Genomic DNA, 23,186 nt, shown 5'->3' with positions numbered 1-23,186 from the left:
TTTCACCTGGGGTCAGCTCAGGAGCCAAGGACGAGGATTCCATCTGCAAAGGCTTTAATACAAAGGTGTCTGTACTGAAGGGTTTTGTTTAGAAGGCATTACCCATAATATCATTTGTGCAGTGCAGTGGGCATGCAGTGAAGCAGGAAATGCTGTGTGGATGGCCTGGTGTCAGACTATTAACTTTGATATGCACCAACTCTCTGAACCCTGCTGGAGACTCCATTAGGAACAGTTGATCTGTATGGCCCTGTAAAATGCATTATCTCATTTATGCTGTGCAGGAGTGGCAGGGCTGGGATGTGAATCCTGTGATGGAGGAGCAGTGAATGGATCCTGTGGCCAGTGATTCCTGGGACACTGACAGCAGGGATCTGGTTTTTGTGACCATGGGACCCTCTTTGGGTGTCAAGGACTGTTAGGAAGTGTTGAGGTGGGGTCCACCCAGCCAAATGAGGCAAAAGCATTTTGGCAAAGCTGCTGGAGAGATCTTTAACCTAGGGATGGACAGAGAGGGCTGGTGACAGTGACACCAATGAGGGAACAATGGCCAGGCTGGCAGGCAGGAGATGCATGCCTGGGGTGTGCCATGGGGCAGAGACACTCAGCAGGGCCAGGATGGGAAGGTGAGGAAGGGAAATTCTCTCCTTGCTTAGGGATGGGAAGGTGTGGAGCTCTCCCAGGGACAGGCTGTGCTGGAGAGCAGCTGATGTTGGGGATGCTGTGTTGGGTGTCAGCTCCAGACACATGACTGATGGGAACAACATCTAGAAGCAACTGTAACTAAAATTACTTGAACTTTTCATTTTTAAAGCTCTCTCCACTTCCTACCAATTTGGGAATGACATTTTTCAAGTCTGAACTCCTCTCAAAACTATTTTTGGAAGGTCTGAACAAAAACAGTTTAGCCATCTTTGTGTAAAATGACTGCTAGGCAAGTACTTGGCTACGACATATTTTTGGCAGAGAGCTATTGAACAGCTTTAGGGCCTCATTGGAAATGTCCAAGAGTTTAAAATCATCAGATAATTATTATTGGTTATAATAATCCCTAGAGATTGCCCAGCAGTCAGGGACTCAAAGCACTGGAGGTCTGCAGACAGCCATGAAAGCAAGTCCTTGAGGATATGCCAGAGAAATTTTCCAGCAACAGTTCCTTGATATCTGCATGTCCAGGCGTGAGCAGGACACAGCAGTGAAATGTTCCTGAGCTGACAAAGCATGGCCAGCTATGGACGTTTAATTGGCTGTGGATCCACACTGCTGCTGGCATTTGGCACCTGGAGTGAAGGAACTGGAGGATGGACAGGAACTGCCAGGGATGGACAGGACAGGGGCTGCAGCAATCCCAGCACTGCAGTCTCCAAACCCCTTTGCCCAGACTCTCCATTGCAGGCTGGGAATGAGAATTATTCAGGGGAGTATTGCAAAAATGCAGCTTTGATGTGAAAAGCAGAGTGTTTGTTTTGTGGTCCTCACCCCTGAGGTAAAGCCCAGGAGTAGGGAAGTTCTTGGCGTTTGGGCAGTGAGGTGGGCTGTCTAAAAGGAAAATTTTAAACTTAAAGGAGATGAGAGTAATTATGTTGCACTTCCACTCTGGTTTTGATCTCGTTACACCAGTGTGAGTGAATGTGAAATTAGATCCTCTCCTTATAAAACGTTCCAGATTAGTTTCACTTGATACACTTTTGCTTTCATTATTAGAGCTACATTTGTCCCAGGCCTTTGAAGTTTGAACTGCTTCCAGTGTCCATGCTCCATGAATTCCCCTATCTCCCTGGTGCCTGTGAAATAACACTGTGCCTCCTGAAGAGACAAATGTGGAGGTGCTTTGTATTTGTGGGGAACTCGGTGTCCCCTGGAGCTGTTCCTCTCAGATCCGTGCTTTCCATGGCTCCTCCTGATCAAAGCTGTGAAATGCTGCTCCAGAGAAACACTGCAAACACTGAGGCAAGTGGGCACTCTTCCCTGGAGCTTTTGGATTAAAAAGTTCTTGGACATTTTTCAGTTAACTGTTTATTTCAAGGATGGAAATTAATTTGAACTTTTAAAAATCCGACATCATGTGACCTTTCAAATCATACACTGCTGAATTAGAAGAAGAAAAGCCTTTATTTACTGCTGCCAAGCTGTTCTTTTTCAGTTGCATTAAAATGAAATATATTTGGGCATAAACTATGACAGCTCCTTTTCATGGCCTCTTACTGTATTTTTGCTGTGGCTGGTCAGATGCTTTTATCTCAAGCTTTGTTCTTTGCAGTGGAAAAAAAAATCAGGGGATTTAAGCGAGTGATAGAGTTTGCAGAGAAAATAAAATTTTCACACAATACTTGGTGCTGCTCAAGAAATGGGATTTCATGCTGGCAAAGCTCTGTGCTTGGGTGGAGCTCTTGTGATGGACAGTGATGGGCTTTGGGGTTCCTCCTGCAGCTGAGCCACCCTCCTGTGGAACCAGAGTGTCTGGCATGTGCCTGGGAGGCTGGAGGCACATGGAAAATGGATCAGCTGAAGGAATATCTCTTCATGACAATTGGGAGGGGAAACATGGAGGACTTGAGTGGGGAAAAGCCCAAGTGTAGCCCAGGATGGATAGGAGCAGGAGAACTTTTATTGTGGTCAAGTACAGCTGGCAGTTTGAGGAGAGCATTAGCAGTAAGAACAAAGGGACAATGTTTGATTTAACCATTCTAGCAGCAACTTTTGAACAGGACTAAGAGCAGAAAATAATCCTTGGGCTGGGCCTCTGGCATTGGCAGGGAATGCCAAGGGAGCCGGCTGGGACAGTGACGTGGGACAGGTTTTGCATCTGCCTGTGCAGAGCCAGCTACAACCCTGTGATCTGCCAGAGCTGGCATGAACTACTTCAATTTTCCCCTCAAGAGCTAGAAATCTTCTTTAATACTACATAATTCTAAAATTGCAGAACTGGTGGCAGGAAGGGCCCATTAAGCGAAGCAGCCTCCTCTGCCCGCAGGGGGGTTGTTCAGGGGGAACTTTGTGATTGAAAAATAGGGATTCAACCAATTACTCATCTAATCGTTTCAGTTCATCCACCTCTGCCTCTGAGATCTGCCGTCTCATCTTTCTTTGTAAGCAGCATGAATGGATGATCAAGTTTCATTCTCAAATCATCTGCAAGGCAGATTTATGCAGAGTCTTTGTATCTCTGAGCGAATTGGGGAATGTGAGTCTCTTGCTACACTGCGGCTGAATATTCTTAGGGAAGGTGTATGAGCAGCCCAAGCCTAATTCCTGTGAGGGGTTTAGTTTATGACGTGCGACCCCCAGCTGGAGTAAGGAGCTGCCCCAGGCTCGGTGCGAGCCGCGCTGAGCCGGGGCGGCGCTGCCCGCCGGTGATGTAATGCGTGCGACCTGCCGCGCTGCTGGAGGTGCGGCCGGCTGCGTTTGTGCCTCCGTTCGCCGGGGCGCGGCGGTCACCGCCTGGGAGAGCCGGGACGCTGCCTCAGGTGTGTCCCGGCCGCAGGTGTGTGTGTGTCCGTCCCTCGGGTGTGTCCGTCCGTCCCGGCGGCCGCCCCGGGCCGGTCCCGGCCGCGCTGGCGGGGCTCGGCCGGCAGGGGGCGCCCGCGAGCCGCGCGGGGCCCGCGCCGCCCCCGCCCGCACGTGGCGCGCGCCCCGCTGAAAAGCCGCGAGCGGCCCCGCGCCCGCCACTGGCGCCGGCAGCGCCCGCTCCGCTCCGGCCCTCCGCTCATTCCCGCTGCTCATTCCCGCTGCTCATTCCCGCTGCTCATTCCCGCTCCGCCGCCCGGCCCGCTCTGCCCACCGCCATGGTGCGCGGCGTCGGCACTTGGCATCCTCCCCTGCATCCCGCAGCCCGGGGGCGGCGGGTACCGTGAGAGCCACCGCGCATCCCTGGCGCTGCGGCGGGGACGGGGCGCACGCAGCTGGCGCTGACCTGTTGCAAGAGCCGGGCTTGTCTCGGGGATCTTTTTGTCTCGGTCTTTTTTCTATTTTTTTTTTCTCCTTCTCGACGGGGGAAGTTTGCTCCCCAGCCTGTGGCCCGGCTTCCTCCACGCCCTTTCCTCCTCCTTTTCCTCCTTTTTTCCAGGATCCGCTGCCTGGGGCCAGAAGAGGTCTCCCTCGTTCCCCCCGGCCCAGCGCTGGAGCCGGGGGCACCCCGCGGGCTCCGGGCTCGCCCTTTCCCCCGGCGGCGGCGGCGGGGCGGCCCCTGGAGCGCGGGGAGGCTCCGCGAGTGCCCCGGGCTGCCGCGCCGCCACCATGTCCAAAGTGGCGGCGGAAAGTTGCGGAGCAGCCCCGGCCGAGGACTTGTCCAAGGTGTCGGACGAGGAGCTGCTCAAGTGGAGCAAGGAGGAGCTGATCCGCAGCCTCCGGCGCGCCGAGGCCGAGAAGATGAGCGCGATGCTGGACCACAGCAACCTCATCCGCGAGGTGAACCGCCGCCTCCAGCTCCACCTCGGCGAGATCCGCGGCTTGAAGGTAGCGGGGTGGGCAGGGTGGGAGCCGTGAAGTTTGAGCGGTGCCTCCCGCCGGGAGCGATCTCGTCAGGTGGATGGTCTGGGAGGAGCCGCTCCCGAGAAAAGTGGATGAGGAGCGGGGTGAATAGCGTCTGATCCCGCTTAATAATCAAAGTATCCGGCTAAGGGATCACCAGCTATTAGGCAGGCGGTGGGGCACGGCTGGTTTATGCTCTGCCCGGTATTTTTTGGGTAGATGAAAACGCTGAAGTCTTGTCAGCTTTGTGTTAGAGTTCCTTGGTTGTGAGTGAGGTTAAATGATCCTGCCTGAAGTGCACAGAAATAAGGGTTTCTGTAGCTCACGCTGTTTTCTGTCACTGTTTCAGACAGACTTAGTCTGTCAGGCAGGCTGTAGGCTGCTGGAGAGAGCTGGTCGTTTCCAGGATGCAGTGCAGCCTGTGGCAGGGGATGGCAAACCCTTGGGCTCGGGTTTGGGATGATCAGAACCAATCCCTAATTTACTGTCTGAAAAGACATCTGGTAACACAACATATCTCTGATCAAACCATTCTTAGCTGTGTGCTCCTGCAGGCTGCAGACAGAGGCAGAGCAAGTCTGTAGTGGCTTATCCACTCTTAATTTCACTCTCTTGTGGATGAGGAGCTTAGTCCCTAATGCTCCCTTCCCACTTCTGAGGACTGGGAAGAAAGTGTTGCTATTTACAGAGCAATACCTTGCTCTGGAAAGTTACCTTCAAGTAGGGAGAACTACGGAGCATTTTCTGGCTCATTGCTTTGAGAATTTTCAGGAAATTCCTTCAGTGAGGTGAGCTTGGAGGCAAGGAGAGAAGAGACAGAGATGCAGTGTGGGATTTTGAATTATTACAGGAAAGTGCATTAGAAGAGAGTTCTTCACTTGTACAATGGCTTTAAATGACAGAATTATTGAGAAAGTGTCTTTGATAATGGCATGGCATGAAATAAATAGCCCATGGGGGAAGACAGTTCCTGCCTCCCAAGTTTTTGTGTTCTGCAAAGGATGTGTGTCCCTTTGGTGGTGTCTGAGGGTAAAAAAGACCCACCCATGGTGGTATTGAGTAAAACTGAAGCTCATATTTTAAATCTGGATTTCTGCAGCTTCCAGAAAACTGACCAAACACACTTCAGGTGGGTAGGACAGAGTCACAAATTCCTCTCTCAATTCCAAACTCCTTGAGTCTTGTTTGACTTCCTCCTTTGGTTCAGATGCCTCAGCTGGAACTTTCAGAAAGAATCTGGGAGAAGGAGATTTCTTGAGCCCTGTGTTGGTGTCTGGGCATCTCCCTCCTTTGTCCTGTGTGAAATAACTGCTCCATGAGTAAGAATGCCTGGCTGGATGGGAGTCTCCTGCTTCCTCACTGAGGAATTGTGCACTTCCACAACTTTTTTATTCCATTGTGGGATCATTTCAAACATGTTTCACTAGGAGAGGTTTTTAAGGACACCTTAAAGCCTCATTGAGATTTTTTTTGCCATTATCAAGTACAGGTTGAAATTGTTAAAATTCCAGGTTATTTGAGGCAAAAATTGGACAAACACAGGCATTCATGCACCTAAATCTGATGGAGTTACAAAAGCTTCCTTTCCTTAGGAAACTTTACTGAAATGGTGTTTCTGTAAGATTGACTTTATAACAACTTTGGCTAATCTCTGGCTGTAATATCATACGTAAGGAATGGATATGTAGATGATGGGAGAAAGATAAATATGGTCACAAGTCCAAACTAGAAAGATAAAATACTGGAAATGCTTTTATTCTGCTGTAGTAATGCCCTGAACATTTTTACTTCACAGCATTTGCTTCAGACTGTTCCTCACTTAGGGAAGGGCATAGAATCATGGACTTTATTTTGTTAGGGGTGAAAAAAAAATCTATTTAAGCAGATTATTTCATTTCAGAGTGGTTGAAGCAGTCCTGGTCAAGTGATAACTAACAAGGCTTTTTATGCCAATTAGAAACAAAATCCAGCAAACCTCTCTCTTTAAAAACTCTCTAAAATGCTCATCTTTATATGTGACTATGCTTTAGGGAGTCTAAATGTTAATAATTAATTATTTAAGAGAGATTACAATTTCTGGTATGCCTTGCACTTTTATTTAGCAATAACTCGCAGGTGAATATTTCTCAGGGGAACGAGATCATCATGAGAGCACTTACAATCTTTGCCCAATTTGGGAGCTAAATTACTCTGGTATTTAGCATGAAAATTAATTAAGCACCTGAAACTTTTCTGCTGTATCAGAGATTAGAAATTAGCTCCAAGCTGAGGGAAATTTTTGCTGGACAGCAGCTTTGTTTGCTCAAAGCACGGGGCCGTTCCAACGTGCCTGCTCTGCACATGGGATTATTTATGCCTCACTGGAGTGCCTAAACACGAGTCTGCAGTAACAGTTTAACATCAATTCCTTTAGACACCCCTCTGCCATGATGATCTTTCTTTTCAAGGACATCAACCAGAAGCTGCAGGAAGATAACCAGGAGCTGAGGGACCTGTGCTGCTTCCTGGACGACGACCGGCAGAAGGGCAAGAGGGTGTCCCGCGAGTGGCAGCGCCTGGGCAGGTACAGCGCCAGCGTCATGCACAAGGAGGTGGCCCTGTACCTGCAGAAGCTGAAAGAGCTGGAAGTGAGGCAGGAAGAAGTGGTTAAGGAGAACCTGGAGCTGAAGGAGTTGTGTGTGTTGCTGGATGAGGAGAAGAGCGGAGGAGCGGGCAGCCGGAGCTCCATCGACAGCCAGATCAGCCTGTGCCAGCTGACGGCCGCCAGCGCCTACATCAGAGATGTGGGGGATGGCAGCAGCACCTCCAGCACGGGCAGCACTGACAGCCCAGACCATCACAAACACCACCCAAGCACCAGTCCAGAGCACCTGCAGAAACCTCGGGGGGAAGGGAGCCCTGAGCATCAGAAGCACAGGAGTATCAGCCCCGAGCACCTGCAGAAGCCCAGGGGTTCTGGCAGTCCTGATCACCACCTGAAAGGGCCGAGCCCTGAGCACCACAAAACCATTGTCAAAGTACCTGAACCACAAAAGCACAGCAGCAGCAGCCCAGAAACTATCCCAAAGCACGTTTTGAGTAGTAGCCCTGAACACTTTCAAAAGCAGAGGCCTGGGGGTAGCCCTGAGCACCAAAAGCACAGTGGGGGCAGCCCAGATCACCTGCAGAAGCACACGCCCAGTGGAAGTACAGAGCACCTGCACAAGGTGAGGGGTACGAGCCCAGAGCACCTCAAACAGCACTATGGAGGGAGCCCAGAGCACCTCAAACACCTCAGCGGAGGCAGCAGAGAAGGGACCCTCAGGAGACAAGTGACAGATGAGCTGTCCCCTCACCACAGGAGTTTGTACAACGGAATGAATGGTGGGTCAATGCTTGGAGCAAAAGCTCCCTTTGAAAATTGCTAAGGTAGTTTTGGTGTTATTGCAGCTATTTCTGCAGCAGGGATGATGTTTGGTGTGAAATGAAAGGCAGTGAGTCTGGTGTTACCATTATTCCTTTAGCAGGTGATTTCACGTTTGTCCATCCAGCAGGTGTGGGGCAGATTAAAGAAGTAGGGGGAAAGTTAAATTTCGAGTGTTGGTGTGGGGCATCAAGGAGAAGATCTCAGCCCTGACCCTGCTCTGTGGTTGGTAGATGCAAACTGTTTGTCCCCAGGTGCATTTGTGTTTGCATAAGACAGGAATTGCATTGTGTTTCTTGTCCTGCTTGTATCTGAGTCAGCAGAGTGGAGGTGAGTGTCTCCAATTTCTTTCCACCTTCCTAATCTGCTTTGTCTGTAATTTTAAAGATTTTAAAGTTTCCTGTTTATTGATTGAAGGCTTCTTTTCTCCTTATCCATAAACTTTGGAAAAGACCCCAGATAAGAGTAGGCTCAATAGAAATTAATCTGATAGCTCCTTTCAAAGCCTTGAGTTTGCATATTTTTAATCATAACAAATTAAAAATTTAAGATCAAGAAGGGGTTTCTTTGCTGTTATTGCTGCCTTTTAGAGAGGTTTCCAATGAACGTGCCTAGTTTTTAAGTGCAATGTATCCTGACTGATGGAAATAAATTATTTGTCTTAGGAGAGTCACAATGTAAGTATCTTGTTATTTTGAAAGCTGCAAAGTTCAGCCATCCTACTCTGCTGTGGAAATCACTCATTTTAGACTTAGCACAATTCCTATAGCCTGCTACTTTTTATTTCTTCCATGTGCTTTGGGATGTTTTCATGAAGGCAGTTAGTGTCCTGGTTGAAAACCCTTTTCTCAGACCTTTACACTTAGATTTGAAATCAAGCTCTGCAGAAAGTGATGATTTTGCCTCAGCAAATTGTCTTGGGTGGAGCTCATGTGTTTCCATTTCATGGGCAGCTGTGAAAGCTGTGTTGGCATCAGTGGAAGTGGCCACTTGTTGGATGTGCTGTGAGATGGGTGCTGTCCCCAACCTTTGTCACACTGGTCAGTGACCTATTGGGATTAACTTGCACAATGCCTTCAGTTAACCCCTCTCTGCAGGAGCAAATCCACATTGATCTCAGTGAAATGTGTGTTTTTGACAGGGCTTACCAACCCCAACATGGTAAGTGTAGAGACTCCTGTTTCTAAAGACTTGGAAAGGATTAAAAAGGTGAGTGTGTGACAAATATGTGAAGATGTGCAATAGAGAAGTTATTCAAGGTGGTCTTACACAACTTCCATTAAATGCTGTATTTTTCTCATTCAGATTTTTCTGTTTACAATTGACCTTCTGTAAGTAGCACAAAGTGTGGAACCAGATTTCTAAAAATGACTTGTTTCTTGCACCCATGAGTTCATCAGTCCACCACAGTTTATGCAGAAAGGTGATCCAAGGTTTTAAGTATTTATTTTTAAAACTCACTCGCAGGGGGAGGAAGATATGGGGTTTCTGCTACCAGCACTGTAGGCTTTCTGTTCGTTTTGGGGATTTTTCCCCCAGGTAGCCTTGTTAAGAACCATATTCCTAGCAGTGCAGTGAAAGCAGTTGTTACTTTACTCCTGAGCTGACTGGCATCCATTGTGCAGCATATTTCAGCTGTCAAAAGGTTGGACTCAGGCCACAAGGTGCTGGAGAGGGCAGCTGCTGCTCTGGGAGGCTCTTTATTGACTTTAATCAGAGCTTTGCCTGCCCTGTGCTTTATAGAAGCACTTCTACAGAGAAGTCCTCTTTGGTTTGACAACTTCTCTCACCAGAAAGTTGTCAAACCTCTCTTCTTTCATATTTATATAATTTGATGGAAGCTTGAGGTTTAATTCTGACATCTGTCTGACCTTGATCAAACTTGGTAAGACTCTTGACAGCTCTGCTGTGAAGAAAAGGCTTTAAACTTCAGGGAAATACTTGGTCTTCACAGCAAGGCTGAGTCCTTCTGGGTGTTTTGTGTTCTGATTTTGTCAGCTACTGTAAAGTTGTGGGGAAGGGGTAGAAGTGCTGCTCATTATAAATTGTTATTGTTGTGAAAATAATGTGTAAATGTGAATTTGGAGGTTCTGTGTGAACCTGACCCTGCCAGCTGAGAGTAGGCAATAAAAATCCTGGGCTTGTTGTAAGGAATGCTGAAATTATGACAATGGGAGTTGGGAAATGGCCTGGAAACCTGGCCCCAAACTCTGCTGAGCAGCACAAAAGGACAATATTTGATTATGATCCCAAAGCCATGCAGTACATACAGTATTATATCACATTGGTGCCATCCAGTTTGTTTGCAAATCTGGAGTATCTGTTGCTGGCAGATGTTTGCACATCTGTGTCATGAGTTTGCACAAGTTCTAAACTTATTGTACTTCTTATGGGCTGTCATGTGAGCAGCAAGAGTGAAGTGCTGGTGATAAACAGCAGAGACAAACGTGTTTTGATATTTAAAGGAGTAAAATAAAATATTTTAACTGCATAGTCAGAGTTTACCAGAGTCAGAACAAGCCTGTCCCATCTCCCTTGCTCTGAGCTGGGCCCTGAATCATGTCTGAGAGGAGAAGTTATTCCTCTGCATGTCAAACCCCATTCCCAAAGTGCTGTACTCTCTACCTGGAGCTGCTGCTCCTAATTGGGAGCATGTTTGGGAGCAGCCTGACTATTCCTGGAGAAATGGGAGTTTCCAGCAGCTCCCATTTAGCTGGATTTGCAGTGCTGTGAGCGCAGGGAAGCAGTGGATCCCACAGAGGGTGTGACCTCCCCAGAGCTGGGGCTGTAGGTGAAGGTGTGTGGGGTGGATCAGGGGGTTTGCAGGTTGCTCCCAGAGTGGGGCTGCAGTGTGACATTGCAGTGCCATCAGAAATGTGCTGTGTGCAGCTGGAGCTGCTTTGCAGGGTGTGTTTATGCATTAATCATTGGCCTTCATGCATGTTTTAAGCTGTGGGGGAAGTTACCTCAGCCTCTCGCTCACAGGCACAGCTGGAGGAATAAAGGATGAGGTGATAACATTTCCTTTCATAATTCTTCTCATCTTCTATGCTCAAAGGTTTGATCTTGGTATTTTTTCTTGTATGACATGTCAGCTTTCATTTATAAGATTTATAAGGCTTTAAAAATACCCTCTGCTTCATGGTTCTCCTACATATTTTCCTGAAATGAGTGTCCTTAGACTTTGGAGTGACAGAAAATGGGATGGGAGAGCTAAATTTGGCCTGGTGCCTGTTAATTGAAAACACATGTATTTAATTCTAGAGGTTTTAACCAAACAAAACATGATAACAATCTTTTGCTGTAATCACACCTAAATGTTCTGGGTAATGAGAACAGAAGTATTTGGGATGGAAAGATTGCTGAAATGAGATGAGAAAATACCAGCAGTAAAAACATTTTGAGAAGAGAGCATTAATAGACCCTAGAAGAACACTTGACAGTTTAGCTCTGACACAGATATCTGGGTGTAAGTGCCTCTATAAATTGATCTGCTTTCAGCATTTGCAGTCTGAGTGTTGGTTTTTTCATCTAAGTGATTTATTTTCAACTTTCTATTTTAAGAAGTCCTTTGTTTTACTCTGAGCTTTGACTTTTGTGTGAAAGGAAGGTATCCAAAGGCTTTCATGTGTGCTTCTTGCTTCCTGCTGAGGTTATTAATGAAGAGAAGTCAAAGTGCTGACTAACACCTCCTGTACTGCTGGAGGTGTGAGGGCTCTTACAGAACAAATGCAGCATCACCTCTCCTTGAGCAAAGGTGTTTGGAGGCTAAACAGAGACTCAGCATAAATTTTGGACACTTTCTCTTATAAATGCATTTGTGAGAAGGAGTTAAATTAGAAAACACTGCACTGAGTAAAAAGGGGAAACTGCAGTGTGACTCCAGAGAGAAAAAACTCCTAACAATGTTGCTGAGTTAACTGATACCCTCTCTGTGCAAACAGCTCCCCTTGGCTGGCTCAAGAGTGGCATGATGTCACGTTTCCATGTGTGTTTTCTTACACTTCATGTTTCTTCAAGTTGAAATGCAAATAATCTGCCTGTCATCGATGGCGCTGCACACACTCTGGCTGTGGTTTGAGCTGTCCTGGTGGCACCCAGCACTGCACAGCTGGAGCCTGGGGCAGCATTGCTCACCTTGCAGAGTGAAACCAAAGGCCACCAGGATCAGTAGAATTTTTTTCCTTGTGATGTCATGTTTATTTTGGGTATTTAATTTAGAAGTGTGGAGCTCTGAGGCTTTGTCAATCAGAGTCTTTCAATTGAGCTCTGTAGGTTTGATGTCAGACTTGTAAATTGGTTCTGGCTGTTACACACTGTAAGAGAACTGGGGCAGGAGTTGTGAATATGGATGTGACTACAGCATGCTGCATTCATTACCCAACTCATTTTTTTGGGGGAGTGATTTATCATGTTTAAAATGTGTTTCGTAGTATGAAAACAATGAACCTGCTAGAAAGCCACGTTGTAGGACTTTTGGGAGAGGTTTACAATTCCATGTCCTTAACTTCCCTGACATAACTCCTTTAGATGTGAATGTTTTAGTGTGCAGTGGATCATCCTTGCAGCAAACTCTGGCTGTGTTAATGGCAGTGGTGCCTCTCCTTATGGAGAGTGGCCTGGTGTGGTGGTGTTTGTAGGGGTCTGAGGATGAGGGAAGAGATGGGGATCTGACTCCATGTTTCAGAAGGCTGATTTATTATTTTATGATATATATTATATTAAAACTATACTAAAAGAATAGGAGAAAGGATTTCATCAGAAGGCCGGCTAAGAATAGAAAAAGAATGACAACAAAAGGCTTGTGTCTCGAAGAGAGTCTGAGCCAGCTGACTGTGATTGGCCATTAATTAGAAACAACCACACGAGACCAATCCCAGATGCACCTGTTGCATTCCACAGCAGCAGATAATCATTGTTTACATTTTGTCCCTGAGGTCTGTCAGCTTCTCAGGAGGAAAAATCCTAAGGAAAGGATTTTTCAGAAAATCTCATGGCTACAGCCTGGTTTCACAGGTTGTCTGGATGTTCAGCACTGATTCCTGCCCAGCTCAGAGGCTGATCCGAGGCGCTGGGGGCAGGGCTTGCTGCAGTGGGATGTGCAGGGGGACTGAGAACACCCCAGCACCTCTGGGAAATCCCTGCTTCCAAGTTTTATTGGCTTCTCCTTTCCCCCAGGAGGCTCTGTTTTGCACTGAGGACTTAATGCTAATTCAGCCGTTCTTGGATGGAACAGAGGCATTCCCTTAAGGCATGTCCGGTGTACCTGGGCTCTCTGGGAGCAGGGTCCCTGTTAGTCGGTGCTGCCTGGGATTTGGGCGCTGCTCCCGCGGCTCCCACAGCCCAGCCCGTGCGGTGCCTCCCTGCGGCCGCCGAGCAGCGCCCGTCTCTGCCGAGCGGGAGAAGGGGAGGAGCCGCGCTGGCTCCGTGACTGGGGACGTGTGGCCGTGTCTCATGTCTGGAGTGTCCCCTGGAATGTCCCTGGCCCTGGGGCCCCGGGAGGGACGGGCGGCTGCTCCATCCCAGCGCCGGGACCGAGCGTGTCCCCACAAACGCCCTGCGAGCCAGCCCTGCTCCTGCCCCCTGGCTGTGGTGGTGGTACACCTGGCATGGAGCTGGCATATTCATCTTCTGCTTTCTTTATTTCGCTGGGCACTTCTGAGAAACAATGTACTTTCTGAGTGGTGAGTGGGAGTTTGTTTTGCTGTGTACAGGAAACAGCAGAGAAGCTTATTTGTTTTTCATGGAGATTGGGTCAAGGTGTGAGCCACTTGCCTGTACCTCAGAGAGCTTGTCAGGAGTTTGCAGGCTATTGGTGCTGTCTGCCTGAAATAAGTAGGCACATCTGTGTGTTATTCTATTCTTTTAGTGCCAGAATGGCAAATCCTCACATTAAAGCCTTGTCTGAGTCCTTGCATAGAGAGAGTGCCCTTAACCTGAGCTCAGGACCTCACGTATCAGTTCTTCACACAGCTTTTGGAGTTAGTGCTATAAGTTTAGAAAAATAAAATATGGATTTAGAAATATTAGTGATTGAATTGTAAAATTCTCTGAACTATGGCACTTACAATACAGTCAGTATATTACAGTAATTTTTGGTGAGTGATGCTTGTTTAATACATTCAACCTTGTAGTGTGTATTATACTTGCCAGTCAGAATGTCCTGTCTCTTCTGTTCACCTATTTAATGTTTTTTATTTGTTTATTTTTAAGTTTTATGATGAAGTTAACAGTGGAGGGCTGTGCAGGGCTTGGAGCTGAGTGGGTTAAGAGTTAGGGAAGATCATGGCAGGCAGAGCAGTGTGGGGTTCACATTTTGTACTGCCACACACACAAAGTGCAGGGATGTTGACAGGAGTAAGGGACAGCAAGGCATTCCAAATTACAGGGTATTTAATGAGCTCTAATAAAGCCTTGTGTTCATAAGAAAATGACTGGCAATGAAAATTCATTGGCTTCTGAGCCGGTAATGTCTATGTAAGTTATGTCTTAATTAGTAAACTGAAGCACAGCTTATCTTGGGTCATATTGTCATGTGCAGAGATATATAGTTACTGAGGGAGCACTGAGAATTATCTTCAAGTCATGATCTTGATGTAAATCTTGTCTGCCTGGGCTTCTTCACTGGTTCAAGGGTGGTCTCTGTGAGGAGAATCAGCAAGGACTGAAACAGAGCTTTCAATTTTGCTTATTGCACAAAGCATATTGCACAAAGTAATTGTTGGAGAGGGAAGGAGTTATACAAGTATAACATGGGGGGTGAAGGGCATCAACTAAAATTGCCTTTGGAAAAATAAGCAGTAATGATATTACTCTGTGCTTATTTAGTGGACTTGTACATTTATTTTAAAGTGTTTTTAATTCTGCAATGCACACAGAGGAGGGCCAGGATTGTAACCTGTGTCCATGAGCATTTGGTATGCAGCATAGAAGTGTGTGCAAATTTATTGATTGTGAATGGGAAAGCTGCTATCTTGAGCTAGGCTGTCTTAAAAGATGAACAGTTCTGTGAAGGCTGTGAATAACAAATAGTCTCAGTGCTACTCCTCATTTCTGCTATCAAATTTGGGCATACTTGCATTGATTCTGTAACATTCATGGGGAGTGAAGAAGGCAGCAGCTCTGGACTGTGTAGCTCAGCAAGGACATGCTTCTTCTACCCTGTATTTTTTATTTGCATGATTCATGTGAACTTCACTGGTTTATAGAAGTCCATATAATAAATGGAGTGGTTATTTGGTCCAATGAAACAGCAGTTCAAGTACTGTCAAGAGTAAAAGATGTGTCAGAGCTGAAAAAGCACAGTGAGCCATGTGGCAGCCACAATATGGAATGTCTCCTAAAGATCTCCTCCATTTTGGTACTTCCTCAAGGTTGCACAAATTATTCCAGAGCCTTTATGCCTGTAATATTAAACACCTCTAATCTGATCAGTGGTGAGGCAGCTCCTTCAAATGTTTGACCTCAAATCTCACCAGATTTCTTTCAGTGCATCTCTAAGCTCCTGTGAGCTGTGAAAATTTGCCTCGATCAACAGTGGAGCCTGTGCCTGTGACTTGGATTCAAAGGAAAACATCAGTGCTTGCTACCAAGGGTGCAAGGCTGATTCATCACTCTGTGATAAGCTCTATTTAGGCCAAGTGCAGCTGGAGAAAAGCATTGATTCCTGACCCACATCCCCTCTTGGCTCCTGAGCCTGTCTTTGGTTTACAGTGAACCAACTTTAATGATGTTCAAAATCCATCTGGTGACTTCTGTGGTCAGCAAACGTTGCTGAGGACATTAAGATGAGCCTCTAAAAATAGTGTTGGGTTATGAGAAACAAAAAGAACATTCCACTGGAGGCAGATGAATATATCAAGCACAACCACATGACTGCTGTGAGGCAGAACCTGCACATTGACTCAGATCCTTCCAAGGATTTGAGCCCTTCACTCCTTGCACTGAAATGGGGTGCTCAGACAGAGCATGATGCTTAAATATCCCTGCTCATGCAGTGCTCTGAATGAAGCCACTTGTCTGTCACTGTCATTCACCTTGTTTGTTTGGGTCCATTTTAGAAATCCGTGTAATCTGAAGTTAAATTTTCAATTTTAGGTTTTTGCAATGTCACTAAGTCCAGAAAGAAAACATGACAAAGCATTGCAGCAATGATTTTTTCCTAACCAGCTCTCCAACCACTGAGACCAAAGGCTCTTCAGTGTTAACTGAGCAGCAGAAGATGCCAAATCTGTCTCCTCCAGGTACAGGTGCTGAGAACTCTGATTCATTCCTGTTGTTGGAATTTGATGCCTGGCCTGTCCTCCAGCCAACACTGACCACTTACAACCACAGCATGTGCACATATTTTGGAGAAAAGATCCTGAGTTTTTATTGAAACAAATCCTAATTTCAGTGTGAAGACTTTGGGATTTTATGTGTTTTAGTTTCTCCATGAACATAAAAAAATGCTAAGGGCTTTTTTTTTTTTTTTTTTCACTTTTGAGTGGACTATTCAGCCTGAATTGCTGGGTTGGCCAAGAGCATGGAAGTGACTGACCAGACTGTCTTGGAAGCACAGATCCCAGAGTTTTGTGCTGTCAGGCCACTCCATCATCCTGGATTTGTCAAGAATGAGTAGAGCAGTGTTGATGTCTTGTATTGATTGCAATATTGCATGTACAGCCAGTTATATCCCTGGAATCCTGAAAAGGTGCCTGGGGAACTCCAAAAGGAGATGTAGCACAAAAGTGCTGGCATGACCCACTTTGTACAGCAATGCAAATTCCAGTGTATTTACTGATCAGCTGCCACCTGAAGTGTGTCCTTCAGGCACTGGAGTCAGTTCCCTGAGCAACTTATTCTATTCCACCTTTCCTGTTTTGTGGGTTTTATTTTATTCATTTTTCTTAACTAAGAAAACCTGACAGTTAATTCCAGTGTCACTTTGGAAAATGGATATATGAAGGATTGCTGAAGAATGTTTGAATGAGAAACAATTTCTGTTGGTGTTGAGAGCAAAATACTGCTGAATTTATCACTGGAAAGATCTATAGTTGGGATGTAGCAAACCTTGGCTGTGTCTGCTTTGTGCTCAGTAGAGCTGCACTTAGCACATGTATTTTTAAGTCAGTTGATGTTAGATATTAATCCTGCATGTCACTTTAGGATTTTTGAATATTCCTTGTCCTTGTTGCAGGGGAAACATGATCTTGACTGCAAAGATGCAGTCAGGTGATGCTTTTTCTCAAATTTAACACTTTAAGTACTTCTAATACCTTCCCAGTTTTGTTAGATTTTGATATATTTGTTTGTGCAGTGCTGCTCAGAAACCCATAATGATGCACAGGAAGCAAAGAGGCTCTGGAAAATCTTGGGCAAGAATATGTAGTGAAAGATAAAAGTTACTGGTAGGTTTTAACTCCCTGGAATAAGAAAAATCCAGATAGTATTTGCATTTTGGTTATTAGGAAATGCTGTTCCCCAGGGAAGCAGGAGCACTGATGCCAGACACTGAGGCTCTCTGGTCTGTCAGGTGTCAGGAGAGTTGGCTGCTGCCTCAGCCAGCTGCTTGATTTGCATCCCAGCTCATGGAGCTGCTGATATGGGGCCCAAGTGCCAAATTTGTGTCCTATCATGTGTGTGCAAGCACAGTGGGGAGGGTTTTTGGGAGAGTTTCAGGGTTCAGCTTCTAACTGAGGGCTTGGCCAGCTCAGGTCTGTGGAGAACCAGGGGTGGATGAGATTGTAGACCCTGGCTTGGCATGGTGCTGGTTTGTCACCTGTGGGTCTGTCCATGCCCAGCTCCATCTGTGTTTATTCTCCATGCCTGGAGAATTGCTCTGAATTGCTCTGATAGCCTCTAGCCCAGCTGATTGGTTTGCTGACCATGGGGAGTTGTGGGATTTTGGGGAGAGCTCATCAGACATGGGGGTAATCAGACCTTGCACCCCTTTTTGCTCTGGTTTTGTGAACTTGTGTTTTCATGTATGTGTTGTGCAGAAAATTTCTCCCTCTGAACACGAAGCCAAATGCTGAAAAGCCCAAACCCAAGGGTATGGCAGATCTGAAAGGTAGCAGAAGAAATATTCAGTGACATCTATTTTCACAGGTTCACAGCTTATTCTGAGTTGAAGGGGACTCACAAAGATCATTGAGTCGAACTCTTTGAGTGTAGAAATTGGACCCACAGCCTTGGTGTTATGTGCCGAATTCACCATCAGAAGGAAAGATGATGTAACATATTGGTCATCAGATTAATGACATTTATGTCTCTTCTGGAAATGGCCTTTGCAGTATGTCTGTCCTCTTCAGGCCCAAAATTCTGCTCTGGTTCATGCTGCAGAAGTTTTCTGAGTTCCATGGAGTTCTGTGAGCATCTGAAAGGTCCAGAACAAGTCTGTGACTCCTGGGGTACCCAGGGCAGAGGAGGACATTGCTGTTTTCCTTTTCTCCCTTGTTTGCTATGCAAAGCCATTGGCAAGTCCTGTCCTTGCTCAACTTTTCAACTGGAGTTTGAGCCTGCAGAAGGTCTGGAAGCAGAGTTGTGTGAGTGAGGAGAGAAGGCAGCTCTGCCCAGAGAGCTTGGCTGGATGAATTCATGGGGTTGTGGCTCTGGAGAGCTCCTGTGTGTGGGCGGGGGCAGCAGTGATGTGTGGAACATTGATTTACGTGTGAGAATGCTCCCCTGGTGGCAGCCCAGTCATGAAAATGTCTTTGTGGAGGTGAGACCTTGATGTGTATGGAGAGCTGTGGGTGTGCTGTTACATGAGGAAATGTTACACCTGTCAGTAGTGCCTGGTTCTGCTTGCAGCTCCTATCAATACTCCTGGAAACAATTTACCAACCACAGAAATATTGTCATCATCACCTGTGTGTTAGGAGCCATGAGCTAAACAAAAGACAAGACAGGATTAATCAGCCAGCAATTAGTGCAGGTTTCCTGAGGTTTTGCTGCTGATTATGCCATTGCATCATGTCAGTTTTCTAACAGCTTTATTCATAGATTAGTCTGTTCTCAGCATGGCGTAGAAACTGGGGCTGAAGTTACTCACATGCCTAGAAAACACCTTGATGAACAATGAGCTCGAGACAAACATTTTCAATGTGTTTCCTTTCAAAATCAACTTTTAAGGCAATGCTTCCTTCCTGAATTTCCTGAACTGGGCTAGTGGGAAACAAAGCTATTTTTAATTCTCTTTTGTGTGTGCAGCATTCCTGTTAGAAGCCATTAATCTGCCTTTTGCATTTACAGGGCTGCTTAAAGATGTCCTGGCACACAAAGTGATTTACAATGGATCCCCACCTGAAGGGCTGTGATAGCTTTTCTGGAGGGAGCTCTGTTTTCTGTCCTGTTCCTCATGGCCTGTTTTTACTCTTCCAGAGTGTTTGTGTAGCTGTAGTTGTTTTGATCTGGGAAATGAAGGTGCTGGTACCAACCAGAGGCATGGGCAGCTCTCTGCTGTGGATTTCAGGCTGCTAACTGGTAAAATCCAGAGGAGCATTTGTCTTCCATCAGAATAAAATTTGAAAATGAACATTCTTGAGCTTAAAAAAAGAGAGAACACAGTATTTTGGCAAGATGGTCATCTGGCCCTCAGCATCCATCAACAGTGTGGCATATTGTGAGTGTGCCAGGGAGGGGGAAGTGGTGCTTAGCAGAAATAAATCTGCACGGCGAGGCTCAGGCTGAACATCTGTGCCTTGGCAGATGTGGAAGGGAGGAGCTCGAGGTTCGGAGCCGTTCTGGCTGCCTGCCGGCAGATCTGCTCTGGCAGGTAGGTGGCTGCTGCTCTCTGTCAAACTCTGCGGGCTGAAATGTTTGCCTAAAGTCCTGCGGAGCCGGGGCTGCCTTCAAGGGAGCGCTGGGGAGAGGTTCTGCCTGCTGCCAAAAGCTGGAGCTGTCCTGGGCGAGGTCACTGCAGCAGGGACACTTCAGCAAGGGATTCACCCCGCTCAGGGCTCGGGGCCGGCTCCGGAGCTCCCCAGCACCGGGTGTGACAGCCCGGACATTCCCGGTGCTAGGAGCCGGGGTTTGGCATCCCGTGGTGACAGCCCAGACCTTCCCAACCCGGGAGCCGGGGTTTGCGTCCCAGGATGACAACCCGGACATTCCCGGTGTTGGGAACAGGGGTTTGCTATCCCGGGGTGTCAGCCCAGACATTTCTGAGCCGGGGTTTGCCATCCCGGGGTGACAGCCTGGACATTCCCGAGCAGGGGTTTGCCATCCCAGGATGACAGCCCGGACATTCCCGGTGTTAGGAGCTGTGCTGACAGGACACAGCACCGATCCTTCTCGGGAGCACAAAGTTCCTGCAGTTCCAGCCGCTCTCTGCCGTGCCAGGCCAGTCCTTGATGGCCCCTCTCGGCCAAAATGTGCTCTGAGTGCAGGCCAAGGTTTCAGAGTTGGGCAGAGATTAAAGGGACAGTAATACTGCTCCTATTCTCATCTGCAACTGAATTTGAATTGCAATTCAATTACAAACCAGAGCAGACACCAGGTTGTGTGTCCTGAGCATGATTTAGCAACCTGTTAGTCTTTTAATTGCTCTGATTATTTGGTACTTGAAATAAGTGTGTATTTTTAAAATCTCGTGGCAGTAACTTCTGGAAAAAGTCATTGCTTTTCATTTTGCAGGTGTTTTGTCTTTCATGCTGAAGTACAGGAACATATGGTGCTACTTCTGAGGTAGCACTTGTTTAAATATCTTTCCTTGTAAAATTTTCTGCAGAGCCATATAATTTTCTCCTGTAAAAATATTCCTACTGTGTTTAACTGGTTTTACAGCTACTTAATGGGATTATCATGTTTTTATAATTGCAAACATTTCATGGATGTGGGTCAAGAAATTAAACTCTGAACCCTGAATAAGACAAGTCAGCAGTAAGCAGTTAGAAATTCAAAGAGAGTAGTAAGAAATAATGATAATAGTATAAAGTAAATAAAATAGTTTATCAAAACACATCCCAGGTATTTTGAAAGGGTCAAAACAGTAATTTTATTTTTAAGCTGAGCTCTTGGCAGTCAGTAGACTTGGAATGCTCTAATACAGTGTCCAGGAACCTCACATGGAAGCCAGTTACATCTCTGTTTGTGCTCAGTCTGGTGAACAGGCTTCCCAAGTCATGGTGTTCCTTCTGCCTGAGTCAGGAGCATGTATTAAAAAATGTAAACCAGCAGCACATTCATCTGTACACAATGAAGGGAGACTGGAAATGTTCCTGAATGTGGTACAGCCAGGAGAGTCAGAGGAGTGGAATAACTGGAATATTCTGTATATTTTTTGTCTACATTGCTAGACTCTTACCCAACATGAGAGATGATTAGTGAGAGGCTAATTGGCCTGTTAAACAAACATATTTAGAAATGTATAAAGATCCATATCTCAGGAATGATACAGATCTGAAACCCTTCTCACACAGCAGTGGGAAATGGATTCCAGCACTCCAGGGGCAATGTGCCAGGCTCCCTCTGCTGCCTTGGATATGCTGAGCCCAGGCTGGAGCTCTTCACAATCCAGGCACCTCAGAGAAAGCTGCAGGGATGAAACATCTCCAGGCTCCAGGAGAGGAGGAGCTGGCCCAGCCTTGCCTGGGGGGCAGAGCTCTCTCCCCCTGAGGGATCCCAGATGGAGCAGCAAACACACAATTGCTGGAAGTGGAAAGGCAGGAGTAGGATGGACTGCACAGGATCTCCCTTCTCCTGGAGCTGGGCTCAGGGCTGATTGCCATCTCTGGGGAAACATCACTCCCATGTGGAGGTGGCTTTTGGAGCTGCAGTGAGAGCAGGCTGTGTTTAGGCTGGAGTTTGGAGTCCCACCCTGCTGAGTGCAGACAATGGAGCTGCTCAGAAAATGGTTTCTGAGGGTTTTTTTGAGAAGAAGAAAGTGGATGAGGTCAGACAGATTCAGGGTTTTATCTAAGAGTGCATAGGTTGTAAAGTGAAGGACTGAAAAAACAAAAATGTTAGAAGGAGTCTGGGCAAGGGGAAATGTCACAATCCAGTTACTTAGAGTTGGATTATGTTGAATTTGCCCTGTTTTTGAACAGTGTTCCCGCTTCCTGAAAATGGAGCTGTGGGAGAGCAGAATTAGATTACAGGGTAACCAAAGCTCCAGCATTTCCAAGTTTGAAATGGTAGGAAAAGCTGTAGATAATGACCACTTATATATCACTTGTTTGTGGGTGCTGAATGCACAACTGAAGGGCTTTGTCAATGGCTGTAGTTTTTCAGTCAGTCACAGGGATCAGTTTGGTCTCCTGCAGGTGGAAAACAGGACATTTGTCACAGTGCCAGCCATGGCCAGTGACCATCGTGGTGCTGCTGCTCCTCACCAGCTCCAAGGGGCTGCTCAGGGTTTTTATTTCCATATTTCCATAGCACCTCTGAGCTCCCCTTGGCTTTTGGTGTTTGAGCACCTGGAGGAATCATGCCAGTCTCTCCTCGTGACTGTGAATGGGATTTTGGCAGTTCTGGCAGGTGATAGTCTACAAAAGTGAATTTCTTTTTGTGTGGCCTCTCCTCTCCCAGAGTTCTCCATGAAGTTCTTCCCCTGTGTGCTGCAAGGCAGAAATCTTTCATTATGGAGTATTTAATTTTTCAAATGACTGCTGCCACACTATCAGTCAATAGTCTGTGTTAGTTGAACTCTGCTGCTGAATCTGAGCTTTCCTATTAAAAAAGGAGAAAGCAAAATATTTTTTAATCCACTTTTACTAAATGAATCTTAATGATTTGTGCAAGTTGTTACTATGAGTCTGATTATTATTGCTGGTGGAAAAGCAATTACATTGGAAAACCAACTAGAAGTCAATTGTGAGATTAAAACCTACAGTTCTAGATCTTTTCCTTGATTTATTTTTGATAGTGGGTGATTTATTATTGAGAGTGAGACAGGGATCTAGGAATTCCTCCTTGTTAGTCCCTGCCTAGCAGCTCTTTGAAGCTTATGGCACTAAAAAGTTCCTACAGATGCTTTGGGGCTTGGAAAAAAATCCCAGGTGAAGTGAATGTGTAAGAATCTGATGGTTCATTTGACACGTGGCCATACAGGGTAGCAGCTCATTTAGGGGACCATTTCTCCCATTTTAATTCAACCAGAAAATGCTCACTCAGCTGCACAAATAGGAATATCCATCTGTACACCTATGATGGGAACAGATTAATTAAGGTAAAAGCAGTGAATTAACTTCAGTTACAAAGGCTGCCATGAATTGCTCAGTAATAATTTAATCCTATGTTCCACAGATAGAAGGCACCTTATAACTAACATGTTAAACTACAAATTTCTGATCCAACATGAGTTTTGATGGTTCTTTATTTTGTTTTCAGCATT

The 23,186-nt window shown here is 46.3% G+C and overlaps 1 protein-coding gene across 3 annotated transcripts in view; it reads left to right on the top strand.

Annotated features, from left to right (window-relative positions):
• The first annotated feature begins 4,221 nt into the window (after nt 1–4,221).
• Nucleotides 4,222–23,186, top strand: part of CCDC85A (coiled-coil domain containing 85A) — a 68,084-nt gene continuing 49,119 nt past the window's right edge. For all 3 annotated transcript variants that reach the window (XM_054290251.1, XM_054290250.1, XM_054290249.1), the window contains exons 1-2: nt 4,222–4,455; nt 6,918–7,833. In XM_054290251.1, coding sequence (XP_054146226.1) covers nt 4,237–4,455; nt 6,918–7,833 — 1,135 coding nt within the window. In that variant the 5' untranslated portion in view covers nt 4,222–4,236. The remainder of the gene's footprint in view (nt 4,456–6,917; nt 7,834–23,186) is intronic.

This window comes from Melozone crissalis, unplaced genomic scaffold (assembly GCF_028551555.1).
Source record: "Melozone crissalis strain CALT ecotype California unplaced genomic scaffold, PUWL_Pcris_2 ptg000081l_1, whole genome shotgun sequence".
In the NCBI taxonomy this organism is placed as follows: Eukaryota; Metazoa; Chordata; class Aves; order Passeriformes; family Passerellidae; genus Melozone; species Melozone crissalis.
The sequence above is the reverse complement of the archived record's forward strand: the minus strand, read 5'-3'. Positions and strand labels throughout refer to the sequence as shown.